The sequence below is a fragment of the Epinephelus lanceolatus genome, chromosome 5 (genome assembly GCF_041903045.1).
Source record: "Epinephelus lanceolatus isolate andai-2023 chromosome 5, ASM4190304v1, whole genome shotgun sequence".
NCBI lineage: Eukaryota > Metazoa > Chordata > Actinopteri > Perciformes > Serranidae > Epinephelus > Epinephelus lanceolatus.
Genome location: NC_135738.1, coordinates 8,023,625 through 8,048,619, shown reverse-complemented (window position 1 = coordinate 8,048,619; position 24,995 = coordinate 8,023,625). Strand labels below are relative to the sequence as shown.

Sequence of the window (24,995 nt, the reverse complement as noted above, 5' to 3'; positions counted from 1 at the left end):
TTCTGATTGGTTGGTGAGTGTCAGTTAAAATCATATAACAGGACGCCTCAAACAAACACGGGTCAAAAGTTTAACCACTGTTTTACATCAGGGTGTGTAACACTGCAGGTAACTATGGCAACAGAGCTTCAGCTTCACTGAAACTGATCATGAATTCAACTGAATAAAAAGCTTTAAAAAAAATAATCTAAAGGGTGCAGCTAAGGGATTCTGGCTTTGCTAAATAATCTGTTGATTACTGTCAGAGAAATTATGATAGTAAAATAAAAAAGTTCGAGGTTTCACACAGAAAACTGATCAGTAATTGAAGAATTGGACTGATAAGCAGAATCTTTGGTATCAATAAAATCCCACCAATTCCTATAAAATCGAGCAAATGAAAATGTTTAAAAAAAAAAAAATCAGGTTTAAAGTTGTTGTGACGGCTGCAAACACAGAAGTTTGTAATTTAGAAATGTGACCTGAGGAATCATGAAGATCAGGAAAATCACATCAGCCTGACAGTGATTACAAAAAACATGTTTGATGACTTATTTTAATGCTCAGGGAACACAGCAGCTTTCATGTTGATCTTATTTACTGTGGTGTGACACTGATTCTTGAACGTGTGATAAACACATGCATCAGGGACTAAATTTAACCAACTAACTAAAGTTTACCCCGGTGGAAACAAAAAGGTTCCTGAGGCCTCGTCCACACACACAAGGGTACTCTGTCAAAGTGAGAAATGAGATAACATTTCAGTAATGGAGGAGGTGAACAAAAAAGTGCTGCTCTGACTTTGCTTAAAGGAATTTTTACATGTTTACACAAATGTTCAGTTACTCCTCCACAATACTGAGGAGCAGAGGTAACACATAGCCTTCAGGTAAGTTTTTACAGGCCTCTGATTGGCCAGCATCATCGCTGGGTTACAGTTATATCACTGCCTGCTGGTTTGGTGTGCTCTTTGCAGCGCTTCAACTGTTTTGATTTGGACACATTTTTTACACCAGCATGTTTGGATGGGATATTGTTTGTTAGAACAGAGAAGGAAAAGCCTTGTTTTCAAAAGCACCTGTGTTCGTGTTGACTTTCTAAACTGTTTTCTGAACCTGAAAAAGTTCCTGCAGTGAAAACAGGATGTAAATCTACAACTTTTAAATTATTTTGACCCTAAAAACGTTTTTGTTGCGCTGATTTATGAACAAGTTTTTGTGCAGACGCTGTATGAGATGTGATTTTAGCCATTGAAGAAAGAGATTTTTAAAGTGCAGATGCTGAGCAGTGCTTCAACACCTATGTCCAAGCTTTTATTTTGAAAGAGGCGTCTGACAAAGAGACTTCAAGGTCAAATCAGACAAACTAAGCTCAGGTGTCAGTTTGAATTGGAGCTCAGGTGATTCAGACAGCTGAAGGTGAGAGGAAACAGCTTTGAGAAATTAATTACCATCTTTTTCTGCTCATACAATCTGAGCCTGCAAACTGACCTCAGCTCTCACGTTGTTAAAACACTTCCTCCTTCTGTCGTCGATGTTTCAGGGGAATAAAAGAGGACACTGAGCTCGGCCGCCGTTCCACCAGCTACAGGTTTAATATCAGATCAACAACAGTAGAAAAACAGAGGCAGAGGCTACCAGACAAAAAGAAGAGTAGGAAATCCAACAGCATCCAACAGGCTCTTTAAAATAATTCCTCTGTACAGTATTTACACACACACACACACACGCATACACACGCATACACACGCACACACACACACGCACACACACATACACAGAGTACAGTACAGCTACACACTGAGGAGGAGGAGTCTGAGGAAGCAGCATCAGTCCCAACGCTGCCCTCTGATTGGTCCATCCTCCTCCGTCCACAGTATTTTTTTTTAATTTCCTGTGAAGCTGAGATACTTCCAGGTGAAAGTGTGACGGCGTCCGGTGGAGGCAGAGTCCAGGGCTGAGTGGCAGCTCCTCAGAGAGGTCAGGGGTCACGGCAGGTAAAGTCTGGGGGTCGGAGGACGTCGCAGAAATGTGAGGAGAAATTAAAAAAAACAAACTGTGAGACGACTGAAGGCTCGGCCGGACAGGAAGCGACTGCCCCGTGCGCTCTCAACTGCAGCAGCACGCCAATGTGACTCTGAACGCCCCCTCCCGCCACTGCCGACGACCCGCCCGCCTCCACAACAACGGCTGCTCCTCCGTGCGTCCCAGCAGCATCTCACACGTCTCCACCCACCAGGTCCTCTTTGTCCTTGAGCCAAAACCTCTGCCGCCCCCCCACCCGAGCACCGTGGTACCGTCTGGAACCAGCAGGACCAGTAGCACCAGTAGAACCAGTAATCCTCCTGAAGTCTCAGCAGTCCAGCGAGGAGCAGAGTGGCCGGCTGGACGTCCAGGAGGAGAAATCAAACGTACACAAACACCATTGAACTGATGTTGAAACAGAAATGCTTCCTCATGTGATCCAGTCACATGACTCCGGGGCAGGTGGAGGTCAGCCAATCAGGTGTGCCTGCAGACAGGTGAGAGGAGATTATAGGTCAACAGGAGCGAGCCTGAAAATCTGGGCGCTACTTTTATGCCTTTTCTGTGCCAGCTGTCGCGCCTTGAAAAATAGGCACTCAGGAACATGTGCACCGCGACAGCGTCACTCTGGTGTTTGAGCTCACCTGCCATGCGTCTACGTTGAAAACAATGAATTTGAAGGCGCAAAAAACACGGCATGTGTACGGCCCCTAACTGCTGAAATTTAGTGGCAGATTCAGTGTATCTGCCAGCTACAGTAACTGTCAACTGGTGTGCTAATGCCGCCTACTTGGGTACGCTGGTGTGTTAATGGTGCACATCACATCAAAGATGATAGTAACAAACATTAAAAGTGAATCTTACAGTTGAATAGTGAGAAGTCACATTTTGTATTTATTAATGAATATATTGTTATATGGTTGTTAATGTGCTTAGTTATCAGTCTGACTCTACTTTCATATATTGACTGTATCTTAAATTGCTCTAGTGTAGTTTCTATTTTAACTTCAATTCTTATTTTAGTTTCCTTTTTTTTCTTCTTCTTGCCCTGCATATTTGTTCACTTCTGTCCTCTGCTGCTGCAACATAAACATTTCTTCAGTGGATCAATAAAGAATTAACTTATATTAAATGCAGCCTTTATTATTTTATCATTAAATAAGTGAATGTGATCTGAGAGCTGATACTTCAGTGTCAAATAATCTGCTGAAGACATTAACGCACACACTTTAAAGACAACTTTAACACTGAAACATCGCTGCAGAGGACGACTGTTGCCCTGACCTTTGACCTCTAAGTATTAAATTAAACCTGCTGCAGTCACATCCAGTACAGATGCAAATTTATACTGAAAGTGCACCATAGTAAACAATTCCACATTTCTTTCAGTCCTTCAGAAAAGAGTGATGTTGCTGACCACCAGGTGGTGCTGCAGACTGAGACTGTGGATTAAACTCACTGCAATGAACAGAAGAGGAAAGACACTCAGAGCTGTGTCAGTAAGAGAAGCAGTCTTGAGTTAAGTGTTTAAGTTAAGATGTAAATAAAATAAAGTATTCATGGAGGGATGTTTAAAGTAAAGATATAAAATGTGTGTAAGTCTTACCGTTCTCACCTCCGTGCAGGTGGGTACATGGACGGGGCGGACGCTTGCTGACTGGCGACGATGGCTGAGGAGGAGAGACCTGAGACAGAGAGAGAGACAGATGCAACATGTTCAGTGTGTGTCGTGTATATTTGCATTTCTATTATTTTGCTTAATATTCTCTTGAAGATTAAATGGAGACTCTACGTCTGTCCCAGTGTGTCTCACCTGAGGCGTAGGACAGGTCGTACTGTCCCGACAGCAGCGGGTATCCCAGGTGATGATGGGACGGCAGCATGCGTTGGGACGGTGAGGATCGCGGCCGGTCGCCCTCTCTCTCCCGGTCTCTGTCTCGCTCCCGATCTCTCTCCCGCTCCCTGTCTCGCTCTCGCTCCCGGTCATGCGGCGTCTTGTTGTCTTGGATGGACGGGGATTTGCTCTTGTACTGGCTGGCGTGCTGCTGCAGCAGGTCCAGAGCTTTGGCCTCGCTGGGCGGCTTCACTGTGGGACTGGACCTGGAGGGCTTCTCCCCCTCCTCTCCTGCTGCCACCTTCCCTCCGTACGAGGGGAAGGAGTAACCGGCCGGCAGGTACGAGCCTGAGGACAGAGACATGTCTGAGTAAGAGCTGAGAGCATCTTCAAACATTCTGTTGTCACTTTTTAACCCTTTTCTGACCTTTCAGAACCAGAAGACTCATAAATTCCTTTCATTTTTTTGTCAGTCGACTGATAACTGAACACTAATCCTGTGTTCCTGGACTCTCGCTGGGTAAAATAAAGGTTATTCAAATCATGAGGAGACACATCTAGTTAAGCTCCTCCTTCTTCTTCTTACCAGGGTAGTTCTGCATCATGACCGAGGGCATGCCTCTGTAGCCGGGGTGGTTGGGCTCATAGCCGTGGCTGTAGGCGTAAGGTCCATGCATGTAGGGCATGTAGCCCTGGTGCTGGGCCAGGGGGGAGGAGAACTGCATGTGGGGGGGACGCGCCTCCTTCCCTCCCCCACGGTGCTCCTCAGGAGGCAGCTGAGTCCTGCCCTCCGCCCCCTCCTTCGCCTCCTCTTTCTGGAGGCCTTCCTTGGGCCGCGGCCTCTCCTCCTTCCCTTTCCTGTCGCGCTCTCTCTCGCGCTCCTCCTTCCACCTGTCCTCCTCCTGCAGTTTAGGAGCTTCAGAGTATTTGTTGGGGTAGACGTATGGCCACAAGCGCGAGTCCGGCTCCTGCACAGAGGAAGACAAGTTAGTACAGACAGCTGACAGTGGTGATAATTGAAGATGTTTTAATAAAGTCCACTGGATCAAACTGTGCTGCCATTCTAACTGCTGTGATTTCACTTTACCAAACGCACTGCTTTTTACATCAAATTTTGAATGGACTGTGACAGATACATGAGCAAGAGGGTCAAAGTTCAGGGGGCAATGTTATTACAAAGTAGTATGTTTCAAATGTATGCATGCATACTCCATACAAGAGTATGTACTCAGAGTAAAAAAAATAGCCATTCAGAACGCAGGGATTGATTTTTTTAGGCGTCTAAAATACATGTTCCTGCGGCCCTGTCCACAGCAGGACACTGCTCGGCTTCTGTGCCAGCCGATTTAGTTTCTTAAAAATGCTTACAAAGCAACACAGTATATAAAATACAGAGCAGAAACGTCAGATAGGTCAGACCACTATGTTTAACTGTATATCTTTACACTTGTTAGTTGCTGCTGAAAACGACAGAAACACACAAGGGTAACTATTTTATATATCTCCATAATTCTAATCAATTGCTCGTTGTCTACCCTGAAGTGATTCAGTTTGTGGCGTGATCACACACAGGTCACAAGTACAGTATTTACTTGATCAGTTAGACAAAATGAACCCAAGGGAAAGATCTCATGTTGCAGATGTGGTTAAGCAGCCCCAGGGTTATTTAGCTGGAGCAGCTTGTATCTCTGAAGCCTGAAATCACTTGTGTTTATAAATGAGTGTATTTATTGATAACAGATATTTAATTGATGTTTAATGATGCATTTAATTTGTTCCTGTTTTGGAAAACAAACTTTTCTGAAACATCATTTACTATCTACAGCTGGTCTAATCTGATGTCTGTCACTTTTTGCCAATCAAACAAATGCTGCATTTCCAGTGAATAGTTTAGCTCGACTCATTTGGGGTCTCCTTTACTCTATTTACTTTTCCCCTTGCAGATAGTACGCCCTCAATGTAGATGAGAGTCTAAAGTCTAGAGCGAATTCAGCTATTTTGCAGCTCTGGTAGCTTTTAGTGTGAACGTACAGTAAGACAGAGGAGAGATAAAGGGTTTGATTTGAGCTTCATTGGTGTCAGAGCTGAATGGATCTGTTTATTTTGCTGACTGGGAACTGGATCCAACAAGTGGAACGTATCTTTATCTACATTTTAGGGGAGAATTCTGTATAAAAGTGCAGTTACCTGTCTGTACCACATGGCGGGCTCTACACCTGCCGGCCTGCCTGACTCCACCCCTGACTTTGCCTCCTCTTTCCCATGATGCCCTGCTTCACTCAGCTTCATCTTCAGACCCTCAGGCTGGGCAGTGGGGGCCTTTTGGTCCTCTCCCTTCGCCATGATGACCGACTTGGTCTGTTCTGCAGCTGGCGGCGGCTCTTTGGGCTTGGTCGGGTTCAGCCCCCCCTTGGCACCCAGGTCGGTGAGGCTGGGGGCTCTGGACAGGGTGGGGGGCACTGAGGCTTTCTGCTTCCACTCCTCTTTCCCACTCTCCCGCTCTTTACCCTCGGCCTTCTTGTCGGCCTGCCGCTGCCTCTCCTCGTACTGCTGGCGGTAGGCGGGGTTAGAGGCCAGCAGGTGGGCGTGGTAGGCCTGGTCAGGTGAGTAGGAGTAGGGGGGGACGTAGTACTGGTTGTAGTACAGAGGCTGGGTGTACATGTTGGAGCGCTGCTGGATGACTGATGGCTGCTGAGGGCCTGGCTCTGCCTTCCTCTCCTCCTGAGACTCCACCTTCAGTTTGACCTCCTCCCCCACCTCTGGCTCCTCCTCCTTCTTCACTTTCACCTGAGCTCCTTCTACATGAGGCGGCGCTGCAGGTGCTGCTCCCGGGCTGGGGTTGGGGTAGCTGGGAGAGTAGTAGGAGTCATAGTTGGGGTAGTACGGTGATTCCTTGTTGGGAGCCTGCGGTGGAAACAGCGCCTTCTTGGCCCCTTCGCGAGCCGCCTGCTCAGGCTCTGTTTTGACCTTCAGCCCCTCTGCCTTCCCCTCAGCATCCTCTCCGGCATCAGAGATGTCGGAGTAGGCGGGGCTGCTGGTTTTGACGGAAGCGTTGTCGGCTCCGTTCTGGTTGAGATGAGGCCCGAGACCAGCCTCCATCCTGCTGGCCACGCCAATGGACGGGCTGGGCGCATTGTCTGAGAAGCTGTACACCTTGTCGGCCTCGGCCTTGATGCTGGCCAGCCGGCTCTGGTGAGCTTCTGTGGAGCCGTTGAGCAAAGCGTCAGATGTGTCCGAGTATGGGCTCTTCCCCTCCTCTGGCCTCCCCCCCTTACCCTTTGGACTGTCCCCTTCCTTCCCTCCCTCCCTCTTCTTCTTGTCCTTCTTCTTCTTGTCCTTGGCGAGGGTGGGGCTGGAGGCGGGGTCGGCCAGCGGAGGTGGTTTTGGCTGGATGTTCTTCAGCTGTGGGCTCTTGGGGATGGGCTGTACCACTGAGCCCAGAGCAGGGGAGGACGCCTGCAGGGCGTAGGGTGAGGGGGCAGCAGGGGCAGCGGGGGCAGCAGGGCGGCCCTGCTTCAAGCCTTTCTGTGTCAGTTTATCAGGTTTGCCACCGGCTGCCATTTTCTTGGCCTTCCTGTCGTCCATCCCGTCGTTGCTGGCCTCGTCTGTCAAACACGCTGCCTCCTCGCCACCGTCCGTCACTTCAGGCTCAGCCTCTCCCGCCTTCTTCTTCCCCTTTGACAGTTTACCCGGTGAGGGGGACGGGGCGTCAAAGCCTCGTCCTTTTGGTGTAGTGGAGCGGGCAGGCGAGATGGCGGCTCCATTGCAGGAGGCTGGGTCAGGGTGGAGGGCGGGGTCATCTCCATATTCACTGTCTCCATCCTGGTCCAATCGGACGTCGTGGTCGTTATGGGCTCGAGCCTGGTGGTACTTCAGCCCATTGATGTGCTTGTACTTCTTGTTGCAGTTGGGGTGAGGGCAGTCGATGAGTACGGGGGAGGGGCAGGTCCTGTCCAGCTGTGGCGGGGGAAGGGGGTCCGATTTCCCTCCAGGGAGAGGGAGTGCGGCGCCGGTGGAGTTGGTTCTCATTCGCTTTGAAGCCTTGGTATCCTCCGAGCTGGAGGTGGGCTCCATATCTGAGGCAGGTTTGGTCTTCCTCTTGGCGGAGGATGGGCTGGCCTTGGCGTCCTCTGCACCGCCGGCCGTCTGGCTGCCTCTCCGCCCTTTGCTGTTGGCTGCAGCGCCGCGCGTCTTGCTGCTGCCGCTGCCTTTGTTGTCTGAGGAGTTGCTGTTGTCGTTCAATGGCGTGTTGCTGCTGGGACGCATCCTCTTTCCCCGACCGCGACCGCTCCGCATTTCCACATCACTGGTGGGAGACTCACAGAACCTAAAAGAACACACACGGAGTTAGAGAGCGGCAACTTGGTTCAGTTCATTCAGAGACTGTGAGCAGAGCGGCCGTCTTTCACCTGCACAAAAATATCTGAAAGCAAACAGATCAGATTTGACCACATAAATTCCACCCAGGTACCTTTTACACCTCTGATGTCATGAAGCCATTGTAGGTAATGTTGTATATAACCAGGTAAGAGCAATCATTATCGTAACGACTGCATCTGAGGCAGGAGGTGCATTGCACTACATATCATCAACTTACACTTTACAAAGTTTATTTAGTTTTTCCTGTCATTAAATACTTTTGGCCAAAATCTCTTTTGTTTATCAAATCGCACAAGAGACAAGACTTAGCTCGCTAGTGGATCCTGCAATCCCTCCGCCTCACTACCCCCCACTGGGAGAGTATTCACCGGGAGGAGAGGTGGCAGCTTTAACTTGAATTCAGCCAGTGCTGAGGGCTAACAGCAGGCAGGTGGTCAGCCTCAGCACTGTGTCTAATCTGTGTAACTGCAACAAAAGGTTTGCTGATCCGGCCGCAAGACAATTCAATTCACACCACCAGTTCTTTATTTAGAAATCAGGTGAAATCTCCTTGTCACTGTTTATCTTCAGCTCCACTACATGTGGCACTTCAGATGGAGGCTGGGTGGAGCTATGAGGGTTTGCCAACAGTTTGAGGATCCAATGGAGTCATGAGATGTTATCACATGATTTTAAAAATACTTTTCATTGGTTTAATATTTGTAAACCTACAAACAGACGTTTATGGATAGTAGGAATTCACAATATTGGATTTTTTGCTTTTACCAGAGATGCTGAAATATAGCAAATCATGTGGCCGATAACCAATACTGGTATCGATATATCTACTTTCTTCCCCACCTAATTTTAGTGATCATCAAGTCTCTTCTGTAGTGGAATTAACAGCATATCATACAGGCATACTCTTAGCGTGATGGCCCACCAGCAGATGGAGACATGAAATACAGTGCTTTTCAGTGTATATAATATTTATTCATTGTGCAAATTAAGAAAAGGTATATTGGCTGATTCTGAGAGTTCATTTAAAAGACGATATTGGCTGATGGAGATTGGTTTCTTCGCGACAGTGACAATATTTAATTAAATTCAGTGTGTGTACCTTGGAGGAGCCCAGTCATGTCTCGTACAGTCCAGCAGCGTCCCCACGTACGTCTTGTTCCTCCAGGTGACGTTAACAACCAGCATGCCTACAGACAGACAGACACACAGACAGTTAACACACACATTCAGTGACTGAAAACACTGACAGCCACAGGTTGAATGGTTTCATACCAACCCAGCAGGTTTCTGAGGTCGAGTCACATCAGTGATTTGACTAATTGCATAGGGAAATGGAGTGTTTTCACAGAAAGTTTCCACTAATGGGAGCAGATCAAAGTGTCCATTAGCAGAAGCAGCTCAGTGTGCGGCTGATGTGTGAACAGCTTCCTGCCAGAGAGAGCAGACGTCTGTCACCTCCACTTTGTCTCTTCAACACCTGCCACAGGCTGCTCACTGTGAGTGTGCATGAGTGTGTGTGTGTTTGGTGAGCTGACAGGTATGCTGGTGCCCACAGCCACACAATGTAGCAGCAGCATCTTCTATCAAATGAAGGCAAACTTTATGAGACCTGCACACGAGCTGCTGTGTCTGGAACCTGAAGTTATTTTCTTTCCAGTGTGACATCTTCTTTGACATCTCATTCTGTGACTGGAGCAGCACACACACCGCTGTGGTACAGTCACTGCAGTTTGGTTCAGACCTGGCAGCCATGCAGCTCCCACATTCATAATGTAGGTCACACAACTCCAGACAATCCTTATCGCAGCTGAGCCTCAACCAAAAGGCTCAAAGGCTTTGAGTTTAGCCAAAACACTTTATGGATCTGAGTTTCTGAAATCTGTAACTCTCAAAAAATTTGTGGAGCAACTTTTGAGCCTGGAAAATTGATTTTAAGGTGAACTTCTCTCACTGGAAAATCTGATTTCAGCCTATAGATTAGATCAGTCTCTGGAGTAGGGTTGCAAAGTCACAGGAATATTCAAAATGGAAACTTTCCATGGGAAATCACAGGAATAAAATGAAACTATAGGAGTTATTTGCTCAGGCTGTATTTACTGGGTTATATGCAGATAGAAACAAAACTTTTCCCAAACCTTTTCCCAAACCATGAGCAGGCATGATCCATTAATTTGTCAAATACACACATTCTGAAATGGGCCTTGTGGTGATATCAGCCAGCTGGGAAGTTAACTAATGAGGAAAGGTTCTTTCGAGAAGATAACGTGGGCTGTCTGCAAACTTTGGGTTTAAAGTGAAAAACTCATTTATAAAAAAATGTTTTACAATCAACAATAAATGAAAACAGATTCATTAACATTCTTCAATCAGCTAAATCAACCTAAACCCCACATGGTAGCAGCCAAATGAGCAGAAGGTGTTGACAAACAGTGTACTTTGCTTGAGGCTCCTTTCTACTGGTTTATTGAAATATCATAGAACATATTTAATATATTCAGTGCAGTTATATAATGGTGAGAGCATGTAGCCCTCTGGCTCAGACGTTGCAGTAGTGTTGGCGGCAGTGTGGCTGCACACGCGATGGAGAATACACCGTGCATACAGAGGGTTGTCTTTTTACTTTACTCCCATTTAACAGGGTGCTGGTAAATGATCTGTGCATGTGATGAGGAGTGCTGCTGGAGGCAGTGCACGGTTACAGTTCAGAGAAATGGACATACCTTTATCTAAAACATCCCATTCAGACCCATTATTGCTTTTTGTGTATTTCCCCCTCAAGTTCTTTTCTCAAGGTTAGATTTTTATACTGCAATTGTGCTAAATTTCCAAAATTCAAGGGCTTAACTTCCCTTGGAAATTAGCTGATAATTTTCTAACCCTTTGCAACCCTAGTCTGAAGGTTAAATATTTGTTTTGTCAGCATTTGAAGATCAATAAAACGTTTCATTCTAAATAAATGTGAGCTATTTGTCTTACAGTTCAGGGCAAACAACTCTGGTTCTTGTTTGTCTTTCTGTGACTAGAGAAATCATTTTTTCCCCTAATTCTTCCAGATATCTATTTCTGTAACCCTTTCACTGGTCATGTCATAGTTTTATAAGAAGTAGTGGACAGTAACAAAGTTCATTTACCTAAGTACTGTACCTAAACACAATTTTTGAGATTCTGTACTTTACCCGAGTGTTATTCTTTTTGGAAACGCATTGCTTTGACTCCTAAATTTTATGACGGCTCTTGTTATTTGGTACATTTGCTTTAAAGTCAGAATATTTTTTTTTTTCTCTTTTCTAAAATGCAAAAGTCCATAAACTGATCATGCAGTTCTGCATGTGGTTTGTTTGTCTGAGTGTTGTTCCCGTACCTTTACCTTGTGCATGCGCTTCTCAGATTGGGCAGCTCATTGGTAGAGACAGCTAGAGAGTAGTGGTCATCAGAAGGCAGTTGTATTTGGTTATGCGATGTTACTATGGTTACAGCAGCAGATGGAGATGAAGACTTCCCTCTACATCGCCCATGGCTGTACCTCAAGTCTATGTCTAAAGTTTTTCAGATGAAGAATGACGCATAATCTTTTTAATTTTTGGCATTCAACCTGAGACAGCACATCGAGGTGTGTAAACATTTGCTTAATTTCAGATAAATATTTTAAATAAAGTTGTCAGTGCTTGTATTCGTTACAGTTTTAGTGTGATGTTTGGTCAAATGACTGTTTATGGAGTTTCCTGTGAAGCTGCCGTACAAAATATTGTTCCCCAGTGTTTTCACTTTAGCTGTGAATTCATGTAGGACTCAATGTTGTGTGTGTGTGTGTGTGTTCACTAGGGTTGTCAAAAGTATCGATACTCTGAAAAGTATCGATACTCAAACGCTGTATCCGGATACAATACTAATTTACAAAAGTATCGATACTAACAGTGCACGCAACCTCAGCGCCTGTCAGGTGCGCGTGACGGGTCCGACGGACACACGCTGTGCAGGCAGCGTCTGGCAGGCACAGAGCCCTCGCTGCAACCCGGCTTGTTGTCGTCGCTGTGCATGCATGCACACATTTCTGTTGCTGTAATACGGCCAGCGTGGCTGCAGGAGGATCAGAGCAGCCAGTTTTGGTCAAAAATGATAAAGGAAAAAGTGCTCTTTGGAAATATTTAGTGAAGTGAACACAGCACGCTGCAGACGGCAGGTACAGCCCCTCCCCTCACTAGCAGCTGACCAGCTGGTGTCACCAGCATCAAACTAAAATATAACTTCTAACGTTAATGTGGGAGCTAAGCAGAAAACTTTATCAGTCATGCCCGTCTGTAACATTAATAGACAATGTTAGTTTAACAGGACAACACAATTATGTGTGTCTGAAAAGTTATGTTAACTGTAAAGTCACAGATTGAAGCTGAAAAAACGTTTGGTTTCTCCCGTAACCCCTGGTTCTCTGATCCCATAGTGAGGTAGAAACAGGAGCATCCTGAGCCTAAACTACCAACTCTATTTGATCAGCAACGAAAATATGGTGCCAATTCAAGCACAGAAAATAAACAGGGCTGTAGACAAATACATTTGTATGGACAGATCTTGTTTCTGGTTGTTATTTATTTTGGGGGGATTTTTTGTTGTTATCATTGATGTTACTGTTCTGATCTTTATTTAAAAAATGACATGCCTCTTAATGTTTTGCTACTGTATCGAAAATGGTATTGAGTATTGAATATTTTCCTGGGTATTGATATCGAGTTTGAAATTTTAATATCGTGACAACCCTAGTGTTCACAAAAATGTGTTGAGATAAAAGAAAAAGTTCTTTGAATACCTTCGTGTTTGTTTTTTGTTTTTTAAAGCAAGTACTCCAATACTTACACACAAGTAATAATTTGACTCAGCAACTTTCACTTTTATTGGAGTAATATTTGACCATGATTATCTGTACTTTAACTCCAGCAACAGAGATGTGTAATTTATTCACCACCGCTTATATGAATAATAGGTTACATACAGATAATAACATTGTGTGTTTTAAGGTGTATATTTGACCATTAGTGCACAAAGTCCTTCTTCTCCTGTTACTGAAGTTCATCAGCTCTGTGGCCAGTTTCACTTCTTTGGGGTTTTAAAATTAAAATCAAATCTTTCTTTGCTAACCAGATGGAAACAGCCACGTTTGCACTGAAACATAACCCCAGTGTAATGTTAATATGAAAAAGAAAACATGATGTGAATCACATGATGAACCCAAAGAATATTAGAGATGTGTTGTCTTTTATTAACCATTCTTTAATGTAGTTATTGATAATTGGTGACTATTCATTACCAATTTCCTCCTCTTAAATTAATCCAGCCTATTTTATTACACTAGAGGAGCCCTAATCCTGCTGCTGTTATTACAGAAACACTCCGAGAGGCTCGACAGCATGATCTCATAAAGGGTGGGACCTTTGTAACTATATGTGAATCTGTTTTCTTTATTTCATACTAAGGATGGTGATCAAATGTAACTTAACTGTGTATTTTGTATATTCTTTATTTCCTATTCTTTTTTTTTCTTAATTTAAAGTCCCTCCCAGGGGTGTAAGTTGGGGCGGGAGTGCACGTGTAGCTCATGTAATTTGTTCCTGATAAAAATAATTAAAGCAAACAAAAGCCAAGAAGATTCTGCTTTCATCTCCAGCTCATTCAGCAGACTTTAAACAATGACTGAAGTCTGCTGGACAGAATAAAGAACTGATTACATATTTGTGGATGTGATATCATCTCATAATTGTTCTATATCTTTAAATGTAAAAGAAACAAAGGCTGATTCCACGTGATTTCTCCAGAGTGAACTCCAGGATGTAACTCTCACCATCTTCAGTCTCCTGCCACACGATGCCCTCCAGGTTGACGCTGGTGCCTGGCTCACAGGGTCCCAGACACTCCGGCTCCGTTGCTAGTGCTGCATCCGCTGTGTTCACAGCTACTGAGCGCGTGCGAACCATGATCTGCTCACAGGGGGACGAGATGTCACTGTTGGCGACGGGAGCGAGGAGGTGGAGAGGAGGAGGAGCAGGGGTGGAGACCGGAGACTCCATCTGAAGGAAGGTGAGCAGAGAGAGGAGAGAGGTCAGAGACACGATCTGAAGATGATGTGATTAAACAAAGTGGTTTAAAACTGATTAAACACTTTGGACCAGAGACTCAGAGGTCAACGTGTTCACACAGTTCATAACAGACGAGGATGCAAAGCGGCTACAACACACACTTTCTGCTGTCACTGTTATCACACCAACACCATGTATGTGAGGCTGACAGCGCTACAGCAACAAAATAATCCCCTGAAGCTCTGAAAGCATTTACATTTATGTAAGGATGCACCAAAGTTTTTTATCAGTTTTGTGCAGGCTAAAAAGTAGGGCCCAAGACTAATGGCATCCTGTCGTCTTGTGGACAATAGGAAACAGCTTTCAGGACGCCGTTTGGACAAAAGGATGCAATAATATCACTATCAATACATCAGAGGTTGCACCCTGTTTCCCTGATAATGCCAAACTGTGAACAACAAATCTGTGTTGAAATCAGCAGGAGGGCTAGTTAATGTTAGCTGTTAGCGGCCGCTGGTCTGAACTAACTACTGACGGAGGTTGCATTGAGTTACGTTATGATGCATTCAAGCTCTATTCAGAAAAAATGAGTTGAATTTTAGCTTTCTCATGATGTGTTCAGTGTAATCTTGTAAAATGTAGTTTTTTGTGAGAAACTTGAATAAATACAGCTGTTTAAAGGAGAAATTCGTCGATGTTTTCATGGCAAAATAAAGCAGATATTATGGAGAGAATTATGAGATATTATATACAGTAAAAACACTTTGGAAGCAGTTATTAAAAATGTTTTTCACTCGAAACGAGGTTAAATTAAAGGTTGTTTCATTAATCATTTAAAGGTTGTGTAATGACGGACTGACTGAAGTGAAGAGTTCCTTGCACAAGGGGGAATAAATGACAATATAAACAACTACATCAACAGAAAAACATCCGTATCGATATCAGCTATCGGCCAAATTGTTATCTGAAACATCATTGTCGGCTCAGAATGTCACAATTGTTGTATCTCTACATTCATGAGTCACTGTTGCAGCTGGAAGTGTTCAGGACTCAGCAACATATATTGAGGTTAGCACACCAAGCTGATGGCTGTGAGTCAGTCACACTATGTCGAACACAAATGAAACAGCTGAGCTGGAAGTACCACCTGCCGGCACAAGAATAATGAAGAGAGATTTGTGTATAAGACGAGGACAGTGTGACTGCGTTGTTCCAACATTGTTTGGTCTGTGAATGGAAACACATCCAACATGGTAACACACATTCAAAGGCACCCCCCAGATGTGTCAATCACCAGGACGAGGAGAAAACAACATGTGTTTGCCTTTTGGCAAAGTGTTTCTTCAGTGTTCACACAGGGTGATACACAAGTGTTTAAAATGTTCCTTATTTTTATAATATAAATAGTTTATCAAAGCTACCAGTGGACAGAATGCTCCCTCAGACCAACAGGAGGATCGTCTGTCATTGTCACTTTCACTACTGTCTGTTCTAAATACATGAAAACAAACAGATCCTTATTTGCTTTCTTCTCCGCTGCACCGAAAACACACTGAACCGTGACCTCTGTGTGCCGTTACTGCCCTATAAACCATTACAAAAGAGTGTGCACTGTTGACAGGACGTCTCTGACTGTAGATCAGTTACTACTCTTTGTACAGGGAGTGTTTAAAGTATGAACTCAGTTTCCTCTACACAGAGCCATCTGTGCTGTGATACCAGTTAGTTTTTCCCTGCCGCACAAACAAACAATGAAAACTTTCATTATGTAATGGTAAAACAACTAATAAAGTTGAGCAAGTGACAAATGAGTGGACAAACAAACAGCACAGACACTGGTGTACAAGTGTTGTTTGACATGAATTAAAGATCAAACAGTAAAAGTATTTTTCTGCTCATATACTACCACAGTAAACATATTAAAGCATTCAGGCAGATTCATTCTGAAAAGTGTAGTTAATGAAAATCTCAACAAAGCAGCTATGAGCTATACTTTTATATTAATCACAGATAAAATGGCTTCTTCTGTTTGCCAACATGTTCACATAACAACTTTATGAAGTCATAATATTTTAATGGTGTGTTTACAGCTTGTTCTGGATGAGGAGGAGAGATCAGTTCAAAGAAAGGAAGAGGAGAAAAGAGGACAAAGAGGAAGAGGAGGACAACAGAGGACGACCCTAATTATCAGCTGTAATTATCAGGTGGGAAGCAGCTGGTGTGGGGGCAGAGCAGGGAGCAGTGGGAAGGTGTCAGCCGTCACCATGGAAACACTTCTAAACCGCCTCTTCAGCAGGAGATAGGACGAGATCAGAGAGCAGCTGAACAGGCAGTCGACCTTCACCCTGCCTCTTCCTCCTGACACCGATCAGAGGTCAAAGGTCAGAACTGACAACAGCTTTGGTCACTGAGGACTCTTAGAGAACCGATCAAGTGTATCTGATAATAATTTTACAGATTTTAAAATCAAAGATGATCATTTTCTGAAGCGTGATGCAAAGTTTCAGAGTGATAACTACAGTTTCAGTGCAACACTACTCAACTTGAAACGCATCAGATCTCGGTACAGTTCGCACTACACAACTTGCTGCCTTGTAATTGAGAGTCTCGGAGTTGTTGTGGTTTTCACACCTGTTTCGACCGGCTGTATATTTCATTGTGTATCTTGTATTATGTGTGGCAGCAGTGATGTTTTAGGAGAGTGAAAGCGCTTGTTTCCTGTGAGGATCCTTCCAGGTGCAGGTGCCCAGTGCCGATCTGGTGACCCTCCCTTGACATTGCTGCTGCTGATTGGCTGAGCTGGGGGCTTGGCCTATTTTACGTCAGGGTCGGCTATGATTACGCTGAGGGGCGACGCTGCCAGCAGGGCGCTTTCCTCCTCGGCCTTCTGATCGTCATAAAGCTGTGTTTTGTTGTGTGATTGTACTCAGCACAGTGAGCTATTTCATTTTGTTGTCCGTGTTGCTGAATGCTAGGTGGGCCGTTTGTTAGTGTCCGGCCTGATTGAAGCTGCTTTCTCCTGTTTTTGTTTAGTTTACAGAGTCAGGCCTCGCATTGTGTTTTTGTTTGTTTCTTTTGTTTGTAGGGTCTAGGCAGCAGTCTGGGGAATGATCGGTAGGTAGGTTTTGTTTATTTTGGCTGTAGTTCACCCTGAAGTCATCGCCTCATATTGTGTCTGAGTTTCTTTGTATCACCTGCGTTTAACAGAAACAAACTTTCTGTAAGCAACTTTCAGATCCATTGTATTAGCAATAAATTGTTCACTGTTGTTCCACAGATGCTCTCCATTTCACTTTATATGTTACACTCTAACACCCCTAGGTTGGGGTGTAACAACACTACGTGGCTGAATGGCAGCATGAGATCACACACAAGAAGATTGTTCTCCAGTATGGCTTTTCCATCAACACTACTGGCTGTGCTGAATCAAACCACGCCACGGCGATATGAGTTTCCACTGTCAGTTTAAACTTGCCATGCCAAGCCGTCCCCAAGATGACCATGTCTGGAGTTGGGTCAATAGTGCGCCTAAACGTTTCCAGGCGGGTAGGGGTGACATCTCGCCAACCACAGCCGGCTCCCCTCTCCCCCTCAAACAAGCGTGTGTGTGGGACTCAACTCATGTCTGTCTGTGCAGGAGACCAGAGAGAAACACATTTTTAAGTTTCTGTGTTCAGCTCTCAGTAGCTTCTGACTGAATCTCTGCTTTTTTTAGTTCAGTCTCTCTTCTTCCTTCTGTTTGTTCTTTGAGACAACTGCTTTATTTTACTGTTTCATATTCGCTTTCAGCTGCACAGGAGCTGTGTGAAGTTGCTGCTGATGCAATCTCTGTAATTTATTGTTTTGCTGCTTCACAATAAAAGCTTTTAACAAAATAACAAGGGACTTTTATTGTGAAAAACTTAGAAGAAATAAAATATGAGGACAGGCTTTCATATGCTGTCATATGAATAAAAAAATTAATGTGTGTGTGAATGGGTGAATGTGACTCATAGTGTAAAAAGCACTCTGAGTGGCTGGATGACTAGAAAGGTGCTATACAAATGCAGGTCCATTTACCATTTAGCATAATGCTCGAGCGTTGATGTGTGCTAATGCCAATTCACCTATGATCTGAGGGCTTTGTCAGAAAGCTCCAAAAACTGAGTAAAAAAATCAGAGCCTAAGTGTAGTGTGAACCTGGCATTAGCGACCACAACCCTCTGTCACCTGATTCTCTGAGGAAACACACCGAGCCACGCCTCCTGCAACCTAAGCAACACCAAGCAGGAAGTTACAACAAAAATATAACATTTCTAGACATTTCCTGTTTGAAAATCCTTCACCTGACCTGTCTGACCCCGCAGCCCAACAGCAAATGAAACACACAACTTCTGTTACCTGGTCAGACGTGAGAAGAGACAGAGGTGTAAGGACAGGTGAACCTGACCAGCACCTGAGCAGGAACTGTCAACCTGATGAGGCAGCAGTGCGTCCTGGGAGTTAAAGGATGTCTTTGTTTACAGCAGAGTTGCAGCAACACACAGGCTGTCAATCACATATCAACTAGCCAATTAGCAGCCGGAGAGTTCGGGGATTTACAGAGCAGGAACCTGTTTCTCCTGATGCAGCAACTCTCAGGGTGTCCATCTGGTGTTAGCGACTACAGACCTTATCTTCAGTCAATGTGGGGAAGTGACAGATATGTCTGATCTGTAAGCTCAATACAGCAACAACCATCATCAAGTAAATGGTTTAAATCAGTTTAAAAAGCTTGCTTGAAAGAACAAAAACCATTGATGCACTCTCAAAATCTGTCAGCTGACAAACTGATTAATCAAATGACCATTTTTATCGACTACATAAACAACTAATTATTGAAACATCACAGCTGAACTACAGCTCACTCAGTTCTCCATCATTTGAATACAACACTGTTGACTTGGAAATTACAGATACTGGTAAACAAATGGTTCTTGTCATGAATCAGAAATCAAAGAGCCGGATGTCACTTGAGCTGAGAGCATGTCTCTTTATAAATACGTTTCTGAAAATGATGAGACTGTTTCCTGGTGAATCCTTCATGTTTTACCTTGTTTTTACAGGCTGTGACTTATTGCAGAAAACCTTCTTCCTCTCTGCAGACCCTCTGACAGCAGACCTGAGGAGCATGATGAAGCCTGCCAGGCGCTGGGTGTGTGCAGCTCACTGGTTTACCGACTGGTTAAGAGGGTGTTGTTGTGGCAACAGGAGAAACCAGCCCTCCAGTCCCTATCCTTCTTCTCTTTGAGAATAAAAAACATGGCTGCCTGGAATGCTGGAAAACCCCCTGAAAACCAACCAACTCTCTCACAGGGGGGAGGGGTCAGTTTTAAATCACTGCTATTGGCTGCAGAGTTTATGCTCCGATACGATGCCGCCTGAACTGGGAAACACCGACCCCCCCTGCTTCTCCTCCTCCTCTCCATTCACTCAGAGAGGTATTCATTACAACAACAAGCCACATTCCTTCCAAGGTCACTCAGTGGCTGTGAGAGAGAGATTAGTGATACTGATCAGCACTTCAGAAACACACTCTCTCTCTCTCTCCCGCTCTTTGCGTTGATGCTTGTTTAATGTGTCACTTGATAGAGAAGTGAAGTGGGCGAGGTTACACGAGGCTGCCAGAATTCAGGAGATAAAAGTCCTTTTGTCTCAGACCGTGTGAGGTGACTGACAATGAGAGACAGTGCCGAGATAATTACGCTTCACTGGAAAACGAACAAGTTACAAGGTCAAAAGTACAAGACTGTGTGCACAGTAGGTTCAGCAGAGACGTTAACAACAAATCCAAGACAGTACTGCAGTGAGGAACATCCAATCAGCAACAGGTATACCATGGAGGACCAGTCTTCAATATGTGACAGGTCCTGACTGGCCCAAACCAAAATACAGAGTTGCTTTCACTGTCTGAACAATATTTATTCATTTAGCGCCATTTCAAGACCTCCTACTGATAAACAAACTTCTGTTCTGCATGTCTAACAGCCAGCTCATGATGTCAACTCGATAAGCAAAAATCAGAAGAAATAGACTACCTTCGTCTATCCCACGAATACTGCTGTATTACTGTAAATACTAGATCTAATATAATTTAAAACTGCAACTAATGACTATCATCATCATCAGATACTGCTGATTCTTTTAACAAGTTACTGATTATTAGTTTAGTCTTAAAATATTAACAATGTGTTAATCGTGTTTTGTGAGGTCACCGCTAGCTTTGACCACCAAATTCTAATCAGTTCGTTGTTGAGTCCAGGTAAAAGTTTGTGCCAAATTTGAAGAAAGTCTCTCAAAGTGTTCTTGAGATAACACTTTCACGAGAAAGACATGAATGCAAGGTCACAGTGACCTTGACCTTTGACTGCCAAAATCTAATCAGTTCACCGTTGAGTCCAAGTGGACGTTTGTGCCAAATTCAAAGAAATTCCCTCACGGCACTCTTAAGATATTGCGTTCACAAGAATGGGACGGACAACCTGAAAACATAATACCTCCGGCCATGGCTATTACAAGTGAGGAGGCAAAATAAAATTAAAAATAATAAAAGTATTATTAAACTGCTTGTTTTATTTGATTAACAGACCATTTTCAACCTATAATGATATTAAACAGGGAATAAAAGCAAATCCTCACATTTGAAAAGCTGAAGCAGTGAGATAAATTACCTCAACAATTAATAAACTGACAAACTGTTAGCAACTAATTTCTGCCTTATCAATTACTTGAGTAATCTTCTCTGCAATAACTCAATCGGCATGATTGGCCAGCTGCATCCTACATACATATTTCACTGGTTATAAAACCCTTCTTGTGAACTATCTACGGTCAATCTATGTCCCAATCTGCATCCCAACCCTCAGCAACTGTTATGACTTTTGGGTAGTGACCAAAAGAATGAGATCGTGGATACAAGCGGCCAAAATACGTTTCCTCCGAGGGGTGGCTGGGCTTAACCTTAGAGATAGGGTGAGGAGCACAGACATCCAGAGGGAGCTCGGAGTAGAGCTGCTGCTCCTTCTTGTCAAAAGGGGTCAGTTGAGGTGGTTCTGGCATCTAATTAGGATGCCCCTGGCTGACTCCTGTTACACGCTGGAGGAATTATGTCTCTCATCTGGCCTGGGAACACCTCAGGGTCCCCCAGGAGGAGCTGGAAAGTGTGGGTGGGGAGAGGAACGTCTGGGGTGCTTTGTTTGGCCTACTGCCCCGCAAGCTGGCCCTGGATAAGCGGGTGAAAATGGATGGATGGATATAACCTTTTTGCGCAACTTGTAATAACTCGTTTTTAATTATTTTGACATTTAGAAATACCAGTTTATACATCTGGTCCCTGGAATCTACGGTTGTCCTCTGTGCACTTGCCATGCATGAAACTAAATTAATAAAGAACTTAATAAAGAACCTCGGTGTTTTCACCTTGTAGGCATCAACCAACTCATAACAACTCAGACTGCAGTAAGCTGGGTTACTGAGGCCATGCAGTAGTCTAGTCGACTCTGTTTATATAGCCCAGTATCACAAATCATAAAATCTGTACAGCATATGACAGCCTGTCCTCAGACCCAAAAACACAATCTGCTCCTATCAGGAGTTGTGGGAGGTGCTGGTCACTCTGGAAACATGTTCACAGTGCCACGTCAGGAATGTTGCTACACTGGTCACGCACACATGTCGAAGGCCATGTTGATGGCATGGAGGATCTGAGCACGTAAATTCTCCAAGGGCACCTGGAACTACTCAACATGCCCTCAGAGATCCTTCCTAAATCTCCCTAAAACCCATCAAACATAAAGAATTTCCTCAAGGACCTCCATCCAAAACTTATTCACAATCCTCCCTCCCTTGAAAAGCCCTCAAGGACTACTTTTCTCCATGCTCCTCCTCCTCCTCCACTCGCACACGAACTCAGAGGAATGTTAGAAATGAACAACAGGTTAGCAGTTATTTCTCCATGGAATGCAGAGACACTCTAAGGACACTGGAATAACATCTGGGAGGGAGGGAGACCTGGAGAGAACAGACTGATTTCTCCCTCTGTCTTTGGATGGAGGCCCAGGACTGACAGTGTGGTCTGAGAGACAGAACGCTAAATTTTAAATTCATTTTTTAATGGACTGTGGGATCGAATTTAAGACCAATTTAAAACCAAAATTAACAAATGAAGACGACAAAAAGGCGTGACTTTGCTCAGTTTTTAAACAGCACAGACTGAGCCAGTCGAAGTCTGTCGGAGTTAAACCCTAAAGGAATATTTCACCTATTCTGAGCAGGTAGTTTCTCTCCTGCAGAGGAAACGTGACTGAAGCTGTAGCAGGCTTCAGACATGAGAACACACTTCCAGGAACACTGACTGCAGAGGCGAGGTGTCGGGGGGCCCGTTAGCTTCTCAGGATGCGTTAATTTACTTTTACAGTGAATGCACTTTCACCTTAACCCGCCACGTCTTCTTCGGTTTCCTAGAAAACATTGTGAGAGCCTCCAGAGAGCAGAGCGTGTTGCTCTCTGCTGTATGTGCAAGGGGAGGATTAGCCTGAGCCACTTCTTCACACCTTTATACCTTCCAGACTGGAGTTTACAGTATTTGGCCGATATTTGACAGCCGCAGTGAAACTTTAGTGGAAAGAAATAATTCAGGATATTGTCAGCATGACTGAAATATACGCTGAGCTATAAAAACAAGGCTGATCTATCTCTAATGTCAAGAGAACTGTGCAGTTCATCCAGCAGCGAGCTCTGATTTTGGTTTATTGCAGATAAATTTTAACCTGCATATACACTGGGGTTTATTAGGTACACCTCGCTAAAACCAAGTCCAAGACAACATTTTATTATATATGGAGAATTTCAGAGGATGTAGTTTGTGCTGCTGTATAACTGTGCTGTGTTGTACTGACAGGTGTTTCTATTATTCAACCTGGCCTCATTGAAACAGGGACATAATGAATAGACAAAAGAAAAGAAACACCTAACAGTGTAGTAAACAGTAAAAGGCCCACAGTTCACCAGCACCACAGAATGATCCTACAGTTGTGTTAACACATCTTGGAAACAGTTTCAACACAACTGTGGCCACCAAATATTTTTGTGGACCAACCAACATCGATGACATTGTGATGACTATAGGAAAACGATAAATAGTACAGCCCTAATTGACTTGAAGTCCTTGAAAATGAGGGTCGCCCTCAACGAGCCTTTGAAAATAAATAAATGTTGAATGAATCTAAAATAGACCCAAATGATTTTCACCAACGGAGCAGCTGGAAACATCCAGATGTGACGTCACTGTGTCCAAGTTTAGCCGTTCACAGGAAGGACTGTCTCTCTGTGCTCTGTCCTGTCTGTCCCCACTGTAAACTGTCCAATAGAAAGAGAATACTTCACTTCTTTTCCACAGTCTTCACTTTGTGTTTAGTCTGACATTTGGTCCACGTGGTGTCATCTTTTTCTGTCTGTGCTGTTGAAATAGACTCAGTGTGTCCTGTCTGGGCTGATTTGGCTGCAGTGGCTGGAACAGAAAGTGGCTCTTGGAAATGTCAAGCAGTAACAGTGAACTCGGAGACATTTCTATTGTGAAATTCAAACCAGCAGTCAGCTGACAGCGGCTCGGCCTGGGTCAAATTAAGATGCTTGAAGACTACGCCTCAGTTATGTTTCACTTAGGAAATCAATCAAAACACAATTCATCAACCAAAGACACTTGGAGCTTCAATTTCAAGATGGACTTTGCTGCTTTTTAACCTTAAACAGTCCATTTAGTCATTTAATCAAAGCCTATTTGACACTAAAGGAACAGCAGGTTAAACTTTGAATCAGCAACCAGCTGAACCTTTAATCAAAAGCCTGTTTAACCTTAATCTCTCAAGACAGATTCTGCAATTTACATTGTAGAACCTGTCGGCAACCCTGTGTGAAAGACGACTACAGAGAGGGGGGAGGGCGGGGCTTTGAGTTTGAATGATGCTGCACTTTAGCCAATCACAATGGAGGGGGCGGGGCCGAGGCGTGCAGGTGTCCCCAGGAAATGTGTACCTACAGAAACAGCAAGCTCCGCGTCCATGGCGACCGCTCCACCCAAAACGCCGTCTCATCAACATGAAAAAAATATTTTTTCCAGCAGATGTCTGAGTTACAACATGATTGAGCTAACTGGAGTAATTTCACGTCATATCCGACAACAGGAGGCTTTTAACAGATGACATCCTGATGTTAGCTTTGCTGCTGCTGTTAGCTGTCCCTGTCAGCTGCAGCCACTGATGCTTTCTAGACATTGTGATTTCCCAAAACTGAATAAATACCACACATAGCAACACAAAACTGCTTTGCTAGCTCAATCATGTTGTAACTAAGATATCCGCTGGAAAATTTTTTTTTCACAGACCGTTTATTGAGTTACTGAGTTGCTACAGACACCGCTAACGGGGCTAACAGCTAACGGTTAGCCCAGCTAATCTACGATAACCATGTTATTAATTACAAAACATGCACACAGAAATAGTAATGTCTGTTCAATCATTGTGTTTATAGACTTTACAAACATCAGATTAGTCTAAATGGTGATATAGTGACATGAAAAATGTCAACAACTAGTTTATCCTTGAATCAACAGCCTGCTTATCCTAACATCAACAGCCCATTTAGTTTTGAATCAACAGCCTGTTAAACCTTGAATACACAGCCAGTTTAAGCTCAGAT

General features: G+C 44.2%; 1 protein-coding gene across 2 annotated transcripts in view; it reads right to left on the bottom strand.

Annotated features, from left to right (window-relative positions):
* Positions 1-1,544: 1,544 nt before the first annotated feature.
* The window catches only part of znf609a (zinc finger protein 609a), a 63,396-nt gene continuing 39,945 nt past the window's right edge, over positions 1,545-24,995 (bottom strand). The window contains exons 1-8 of one of the 2 annotated variants that reach the window (XM_033635172.2): positions 19,354-19,491; positions 14,048-14,273; positions 9,317-9,404; positions 6,025-8,164; positions 4,424-4,805; positions 3,817-4,185; positions 3,610-3,688; positions 1,545-2,490 (exon numbers count right to left, since the gene is read on the bottom strand). In XM_033635172.2, the coding sequence (XP_033491063.1) occupies positions 3,615-3,688; positions 3,817-4,185; positions 4,424-4,805; positions 6,025-8,164; positions 9,317-9,404; positions 14,048-14,273 (3,279 nt within the window). In that variant the 5' untranslated portion in view covers positions 19,354-19,491 and the 3' untranslated portion in view covers positions 1,545-2,490; positions 3,610-3,614. Of the gene's footprint in view, positions 2,491-3,609; positions 3,689-3,816; positions 4,186-4,423; positions 4,806-6,024; positions 8,165-9,316; positions 9,405-14,047; positions 14,274-19,353; positions 19,492-24,995 lie in introns of those variants that run through there. The other variant, XM_033635171.2, reaches the window with a different exon arrangement.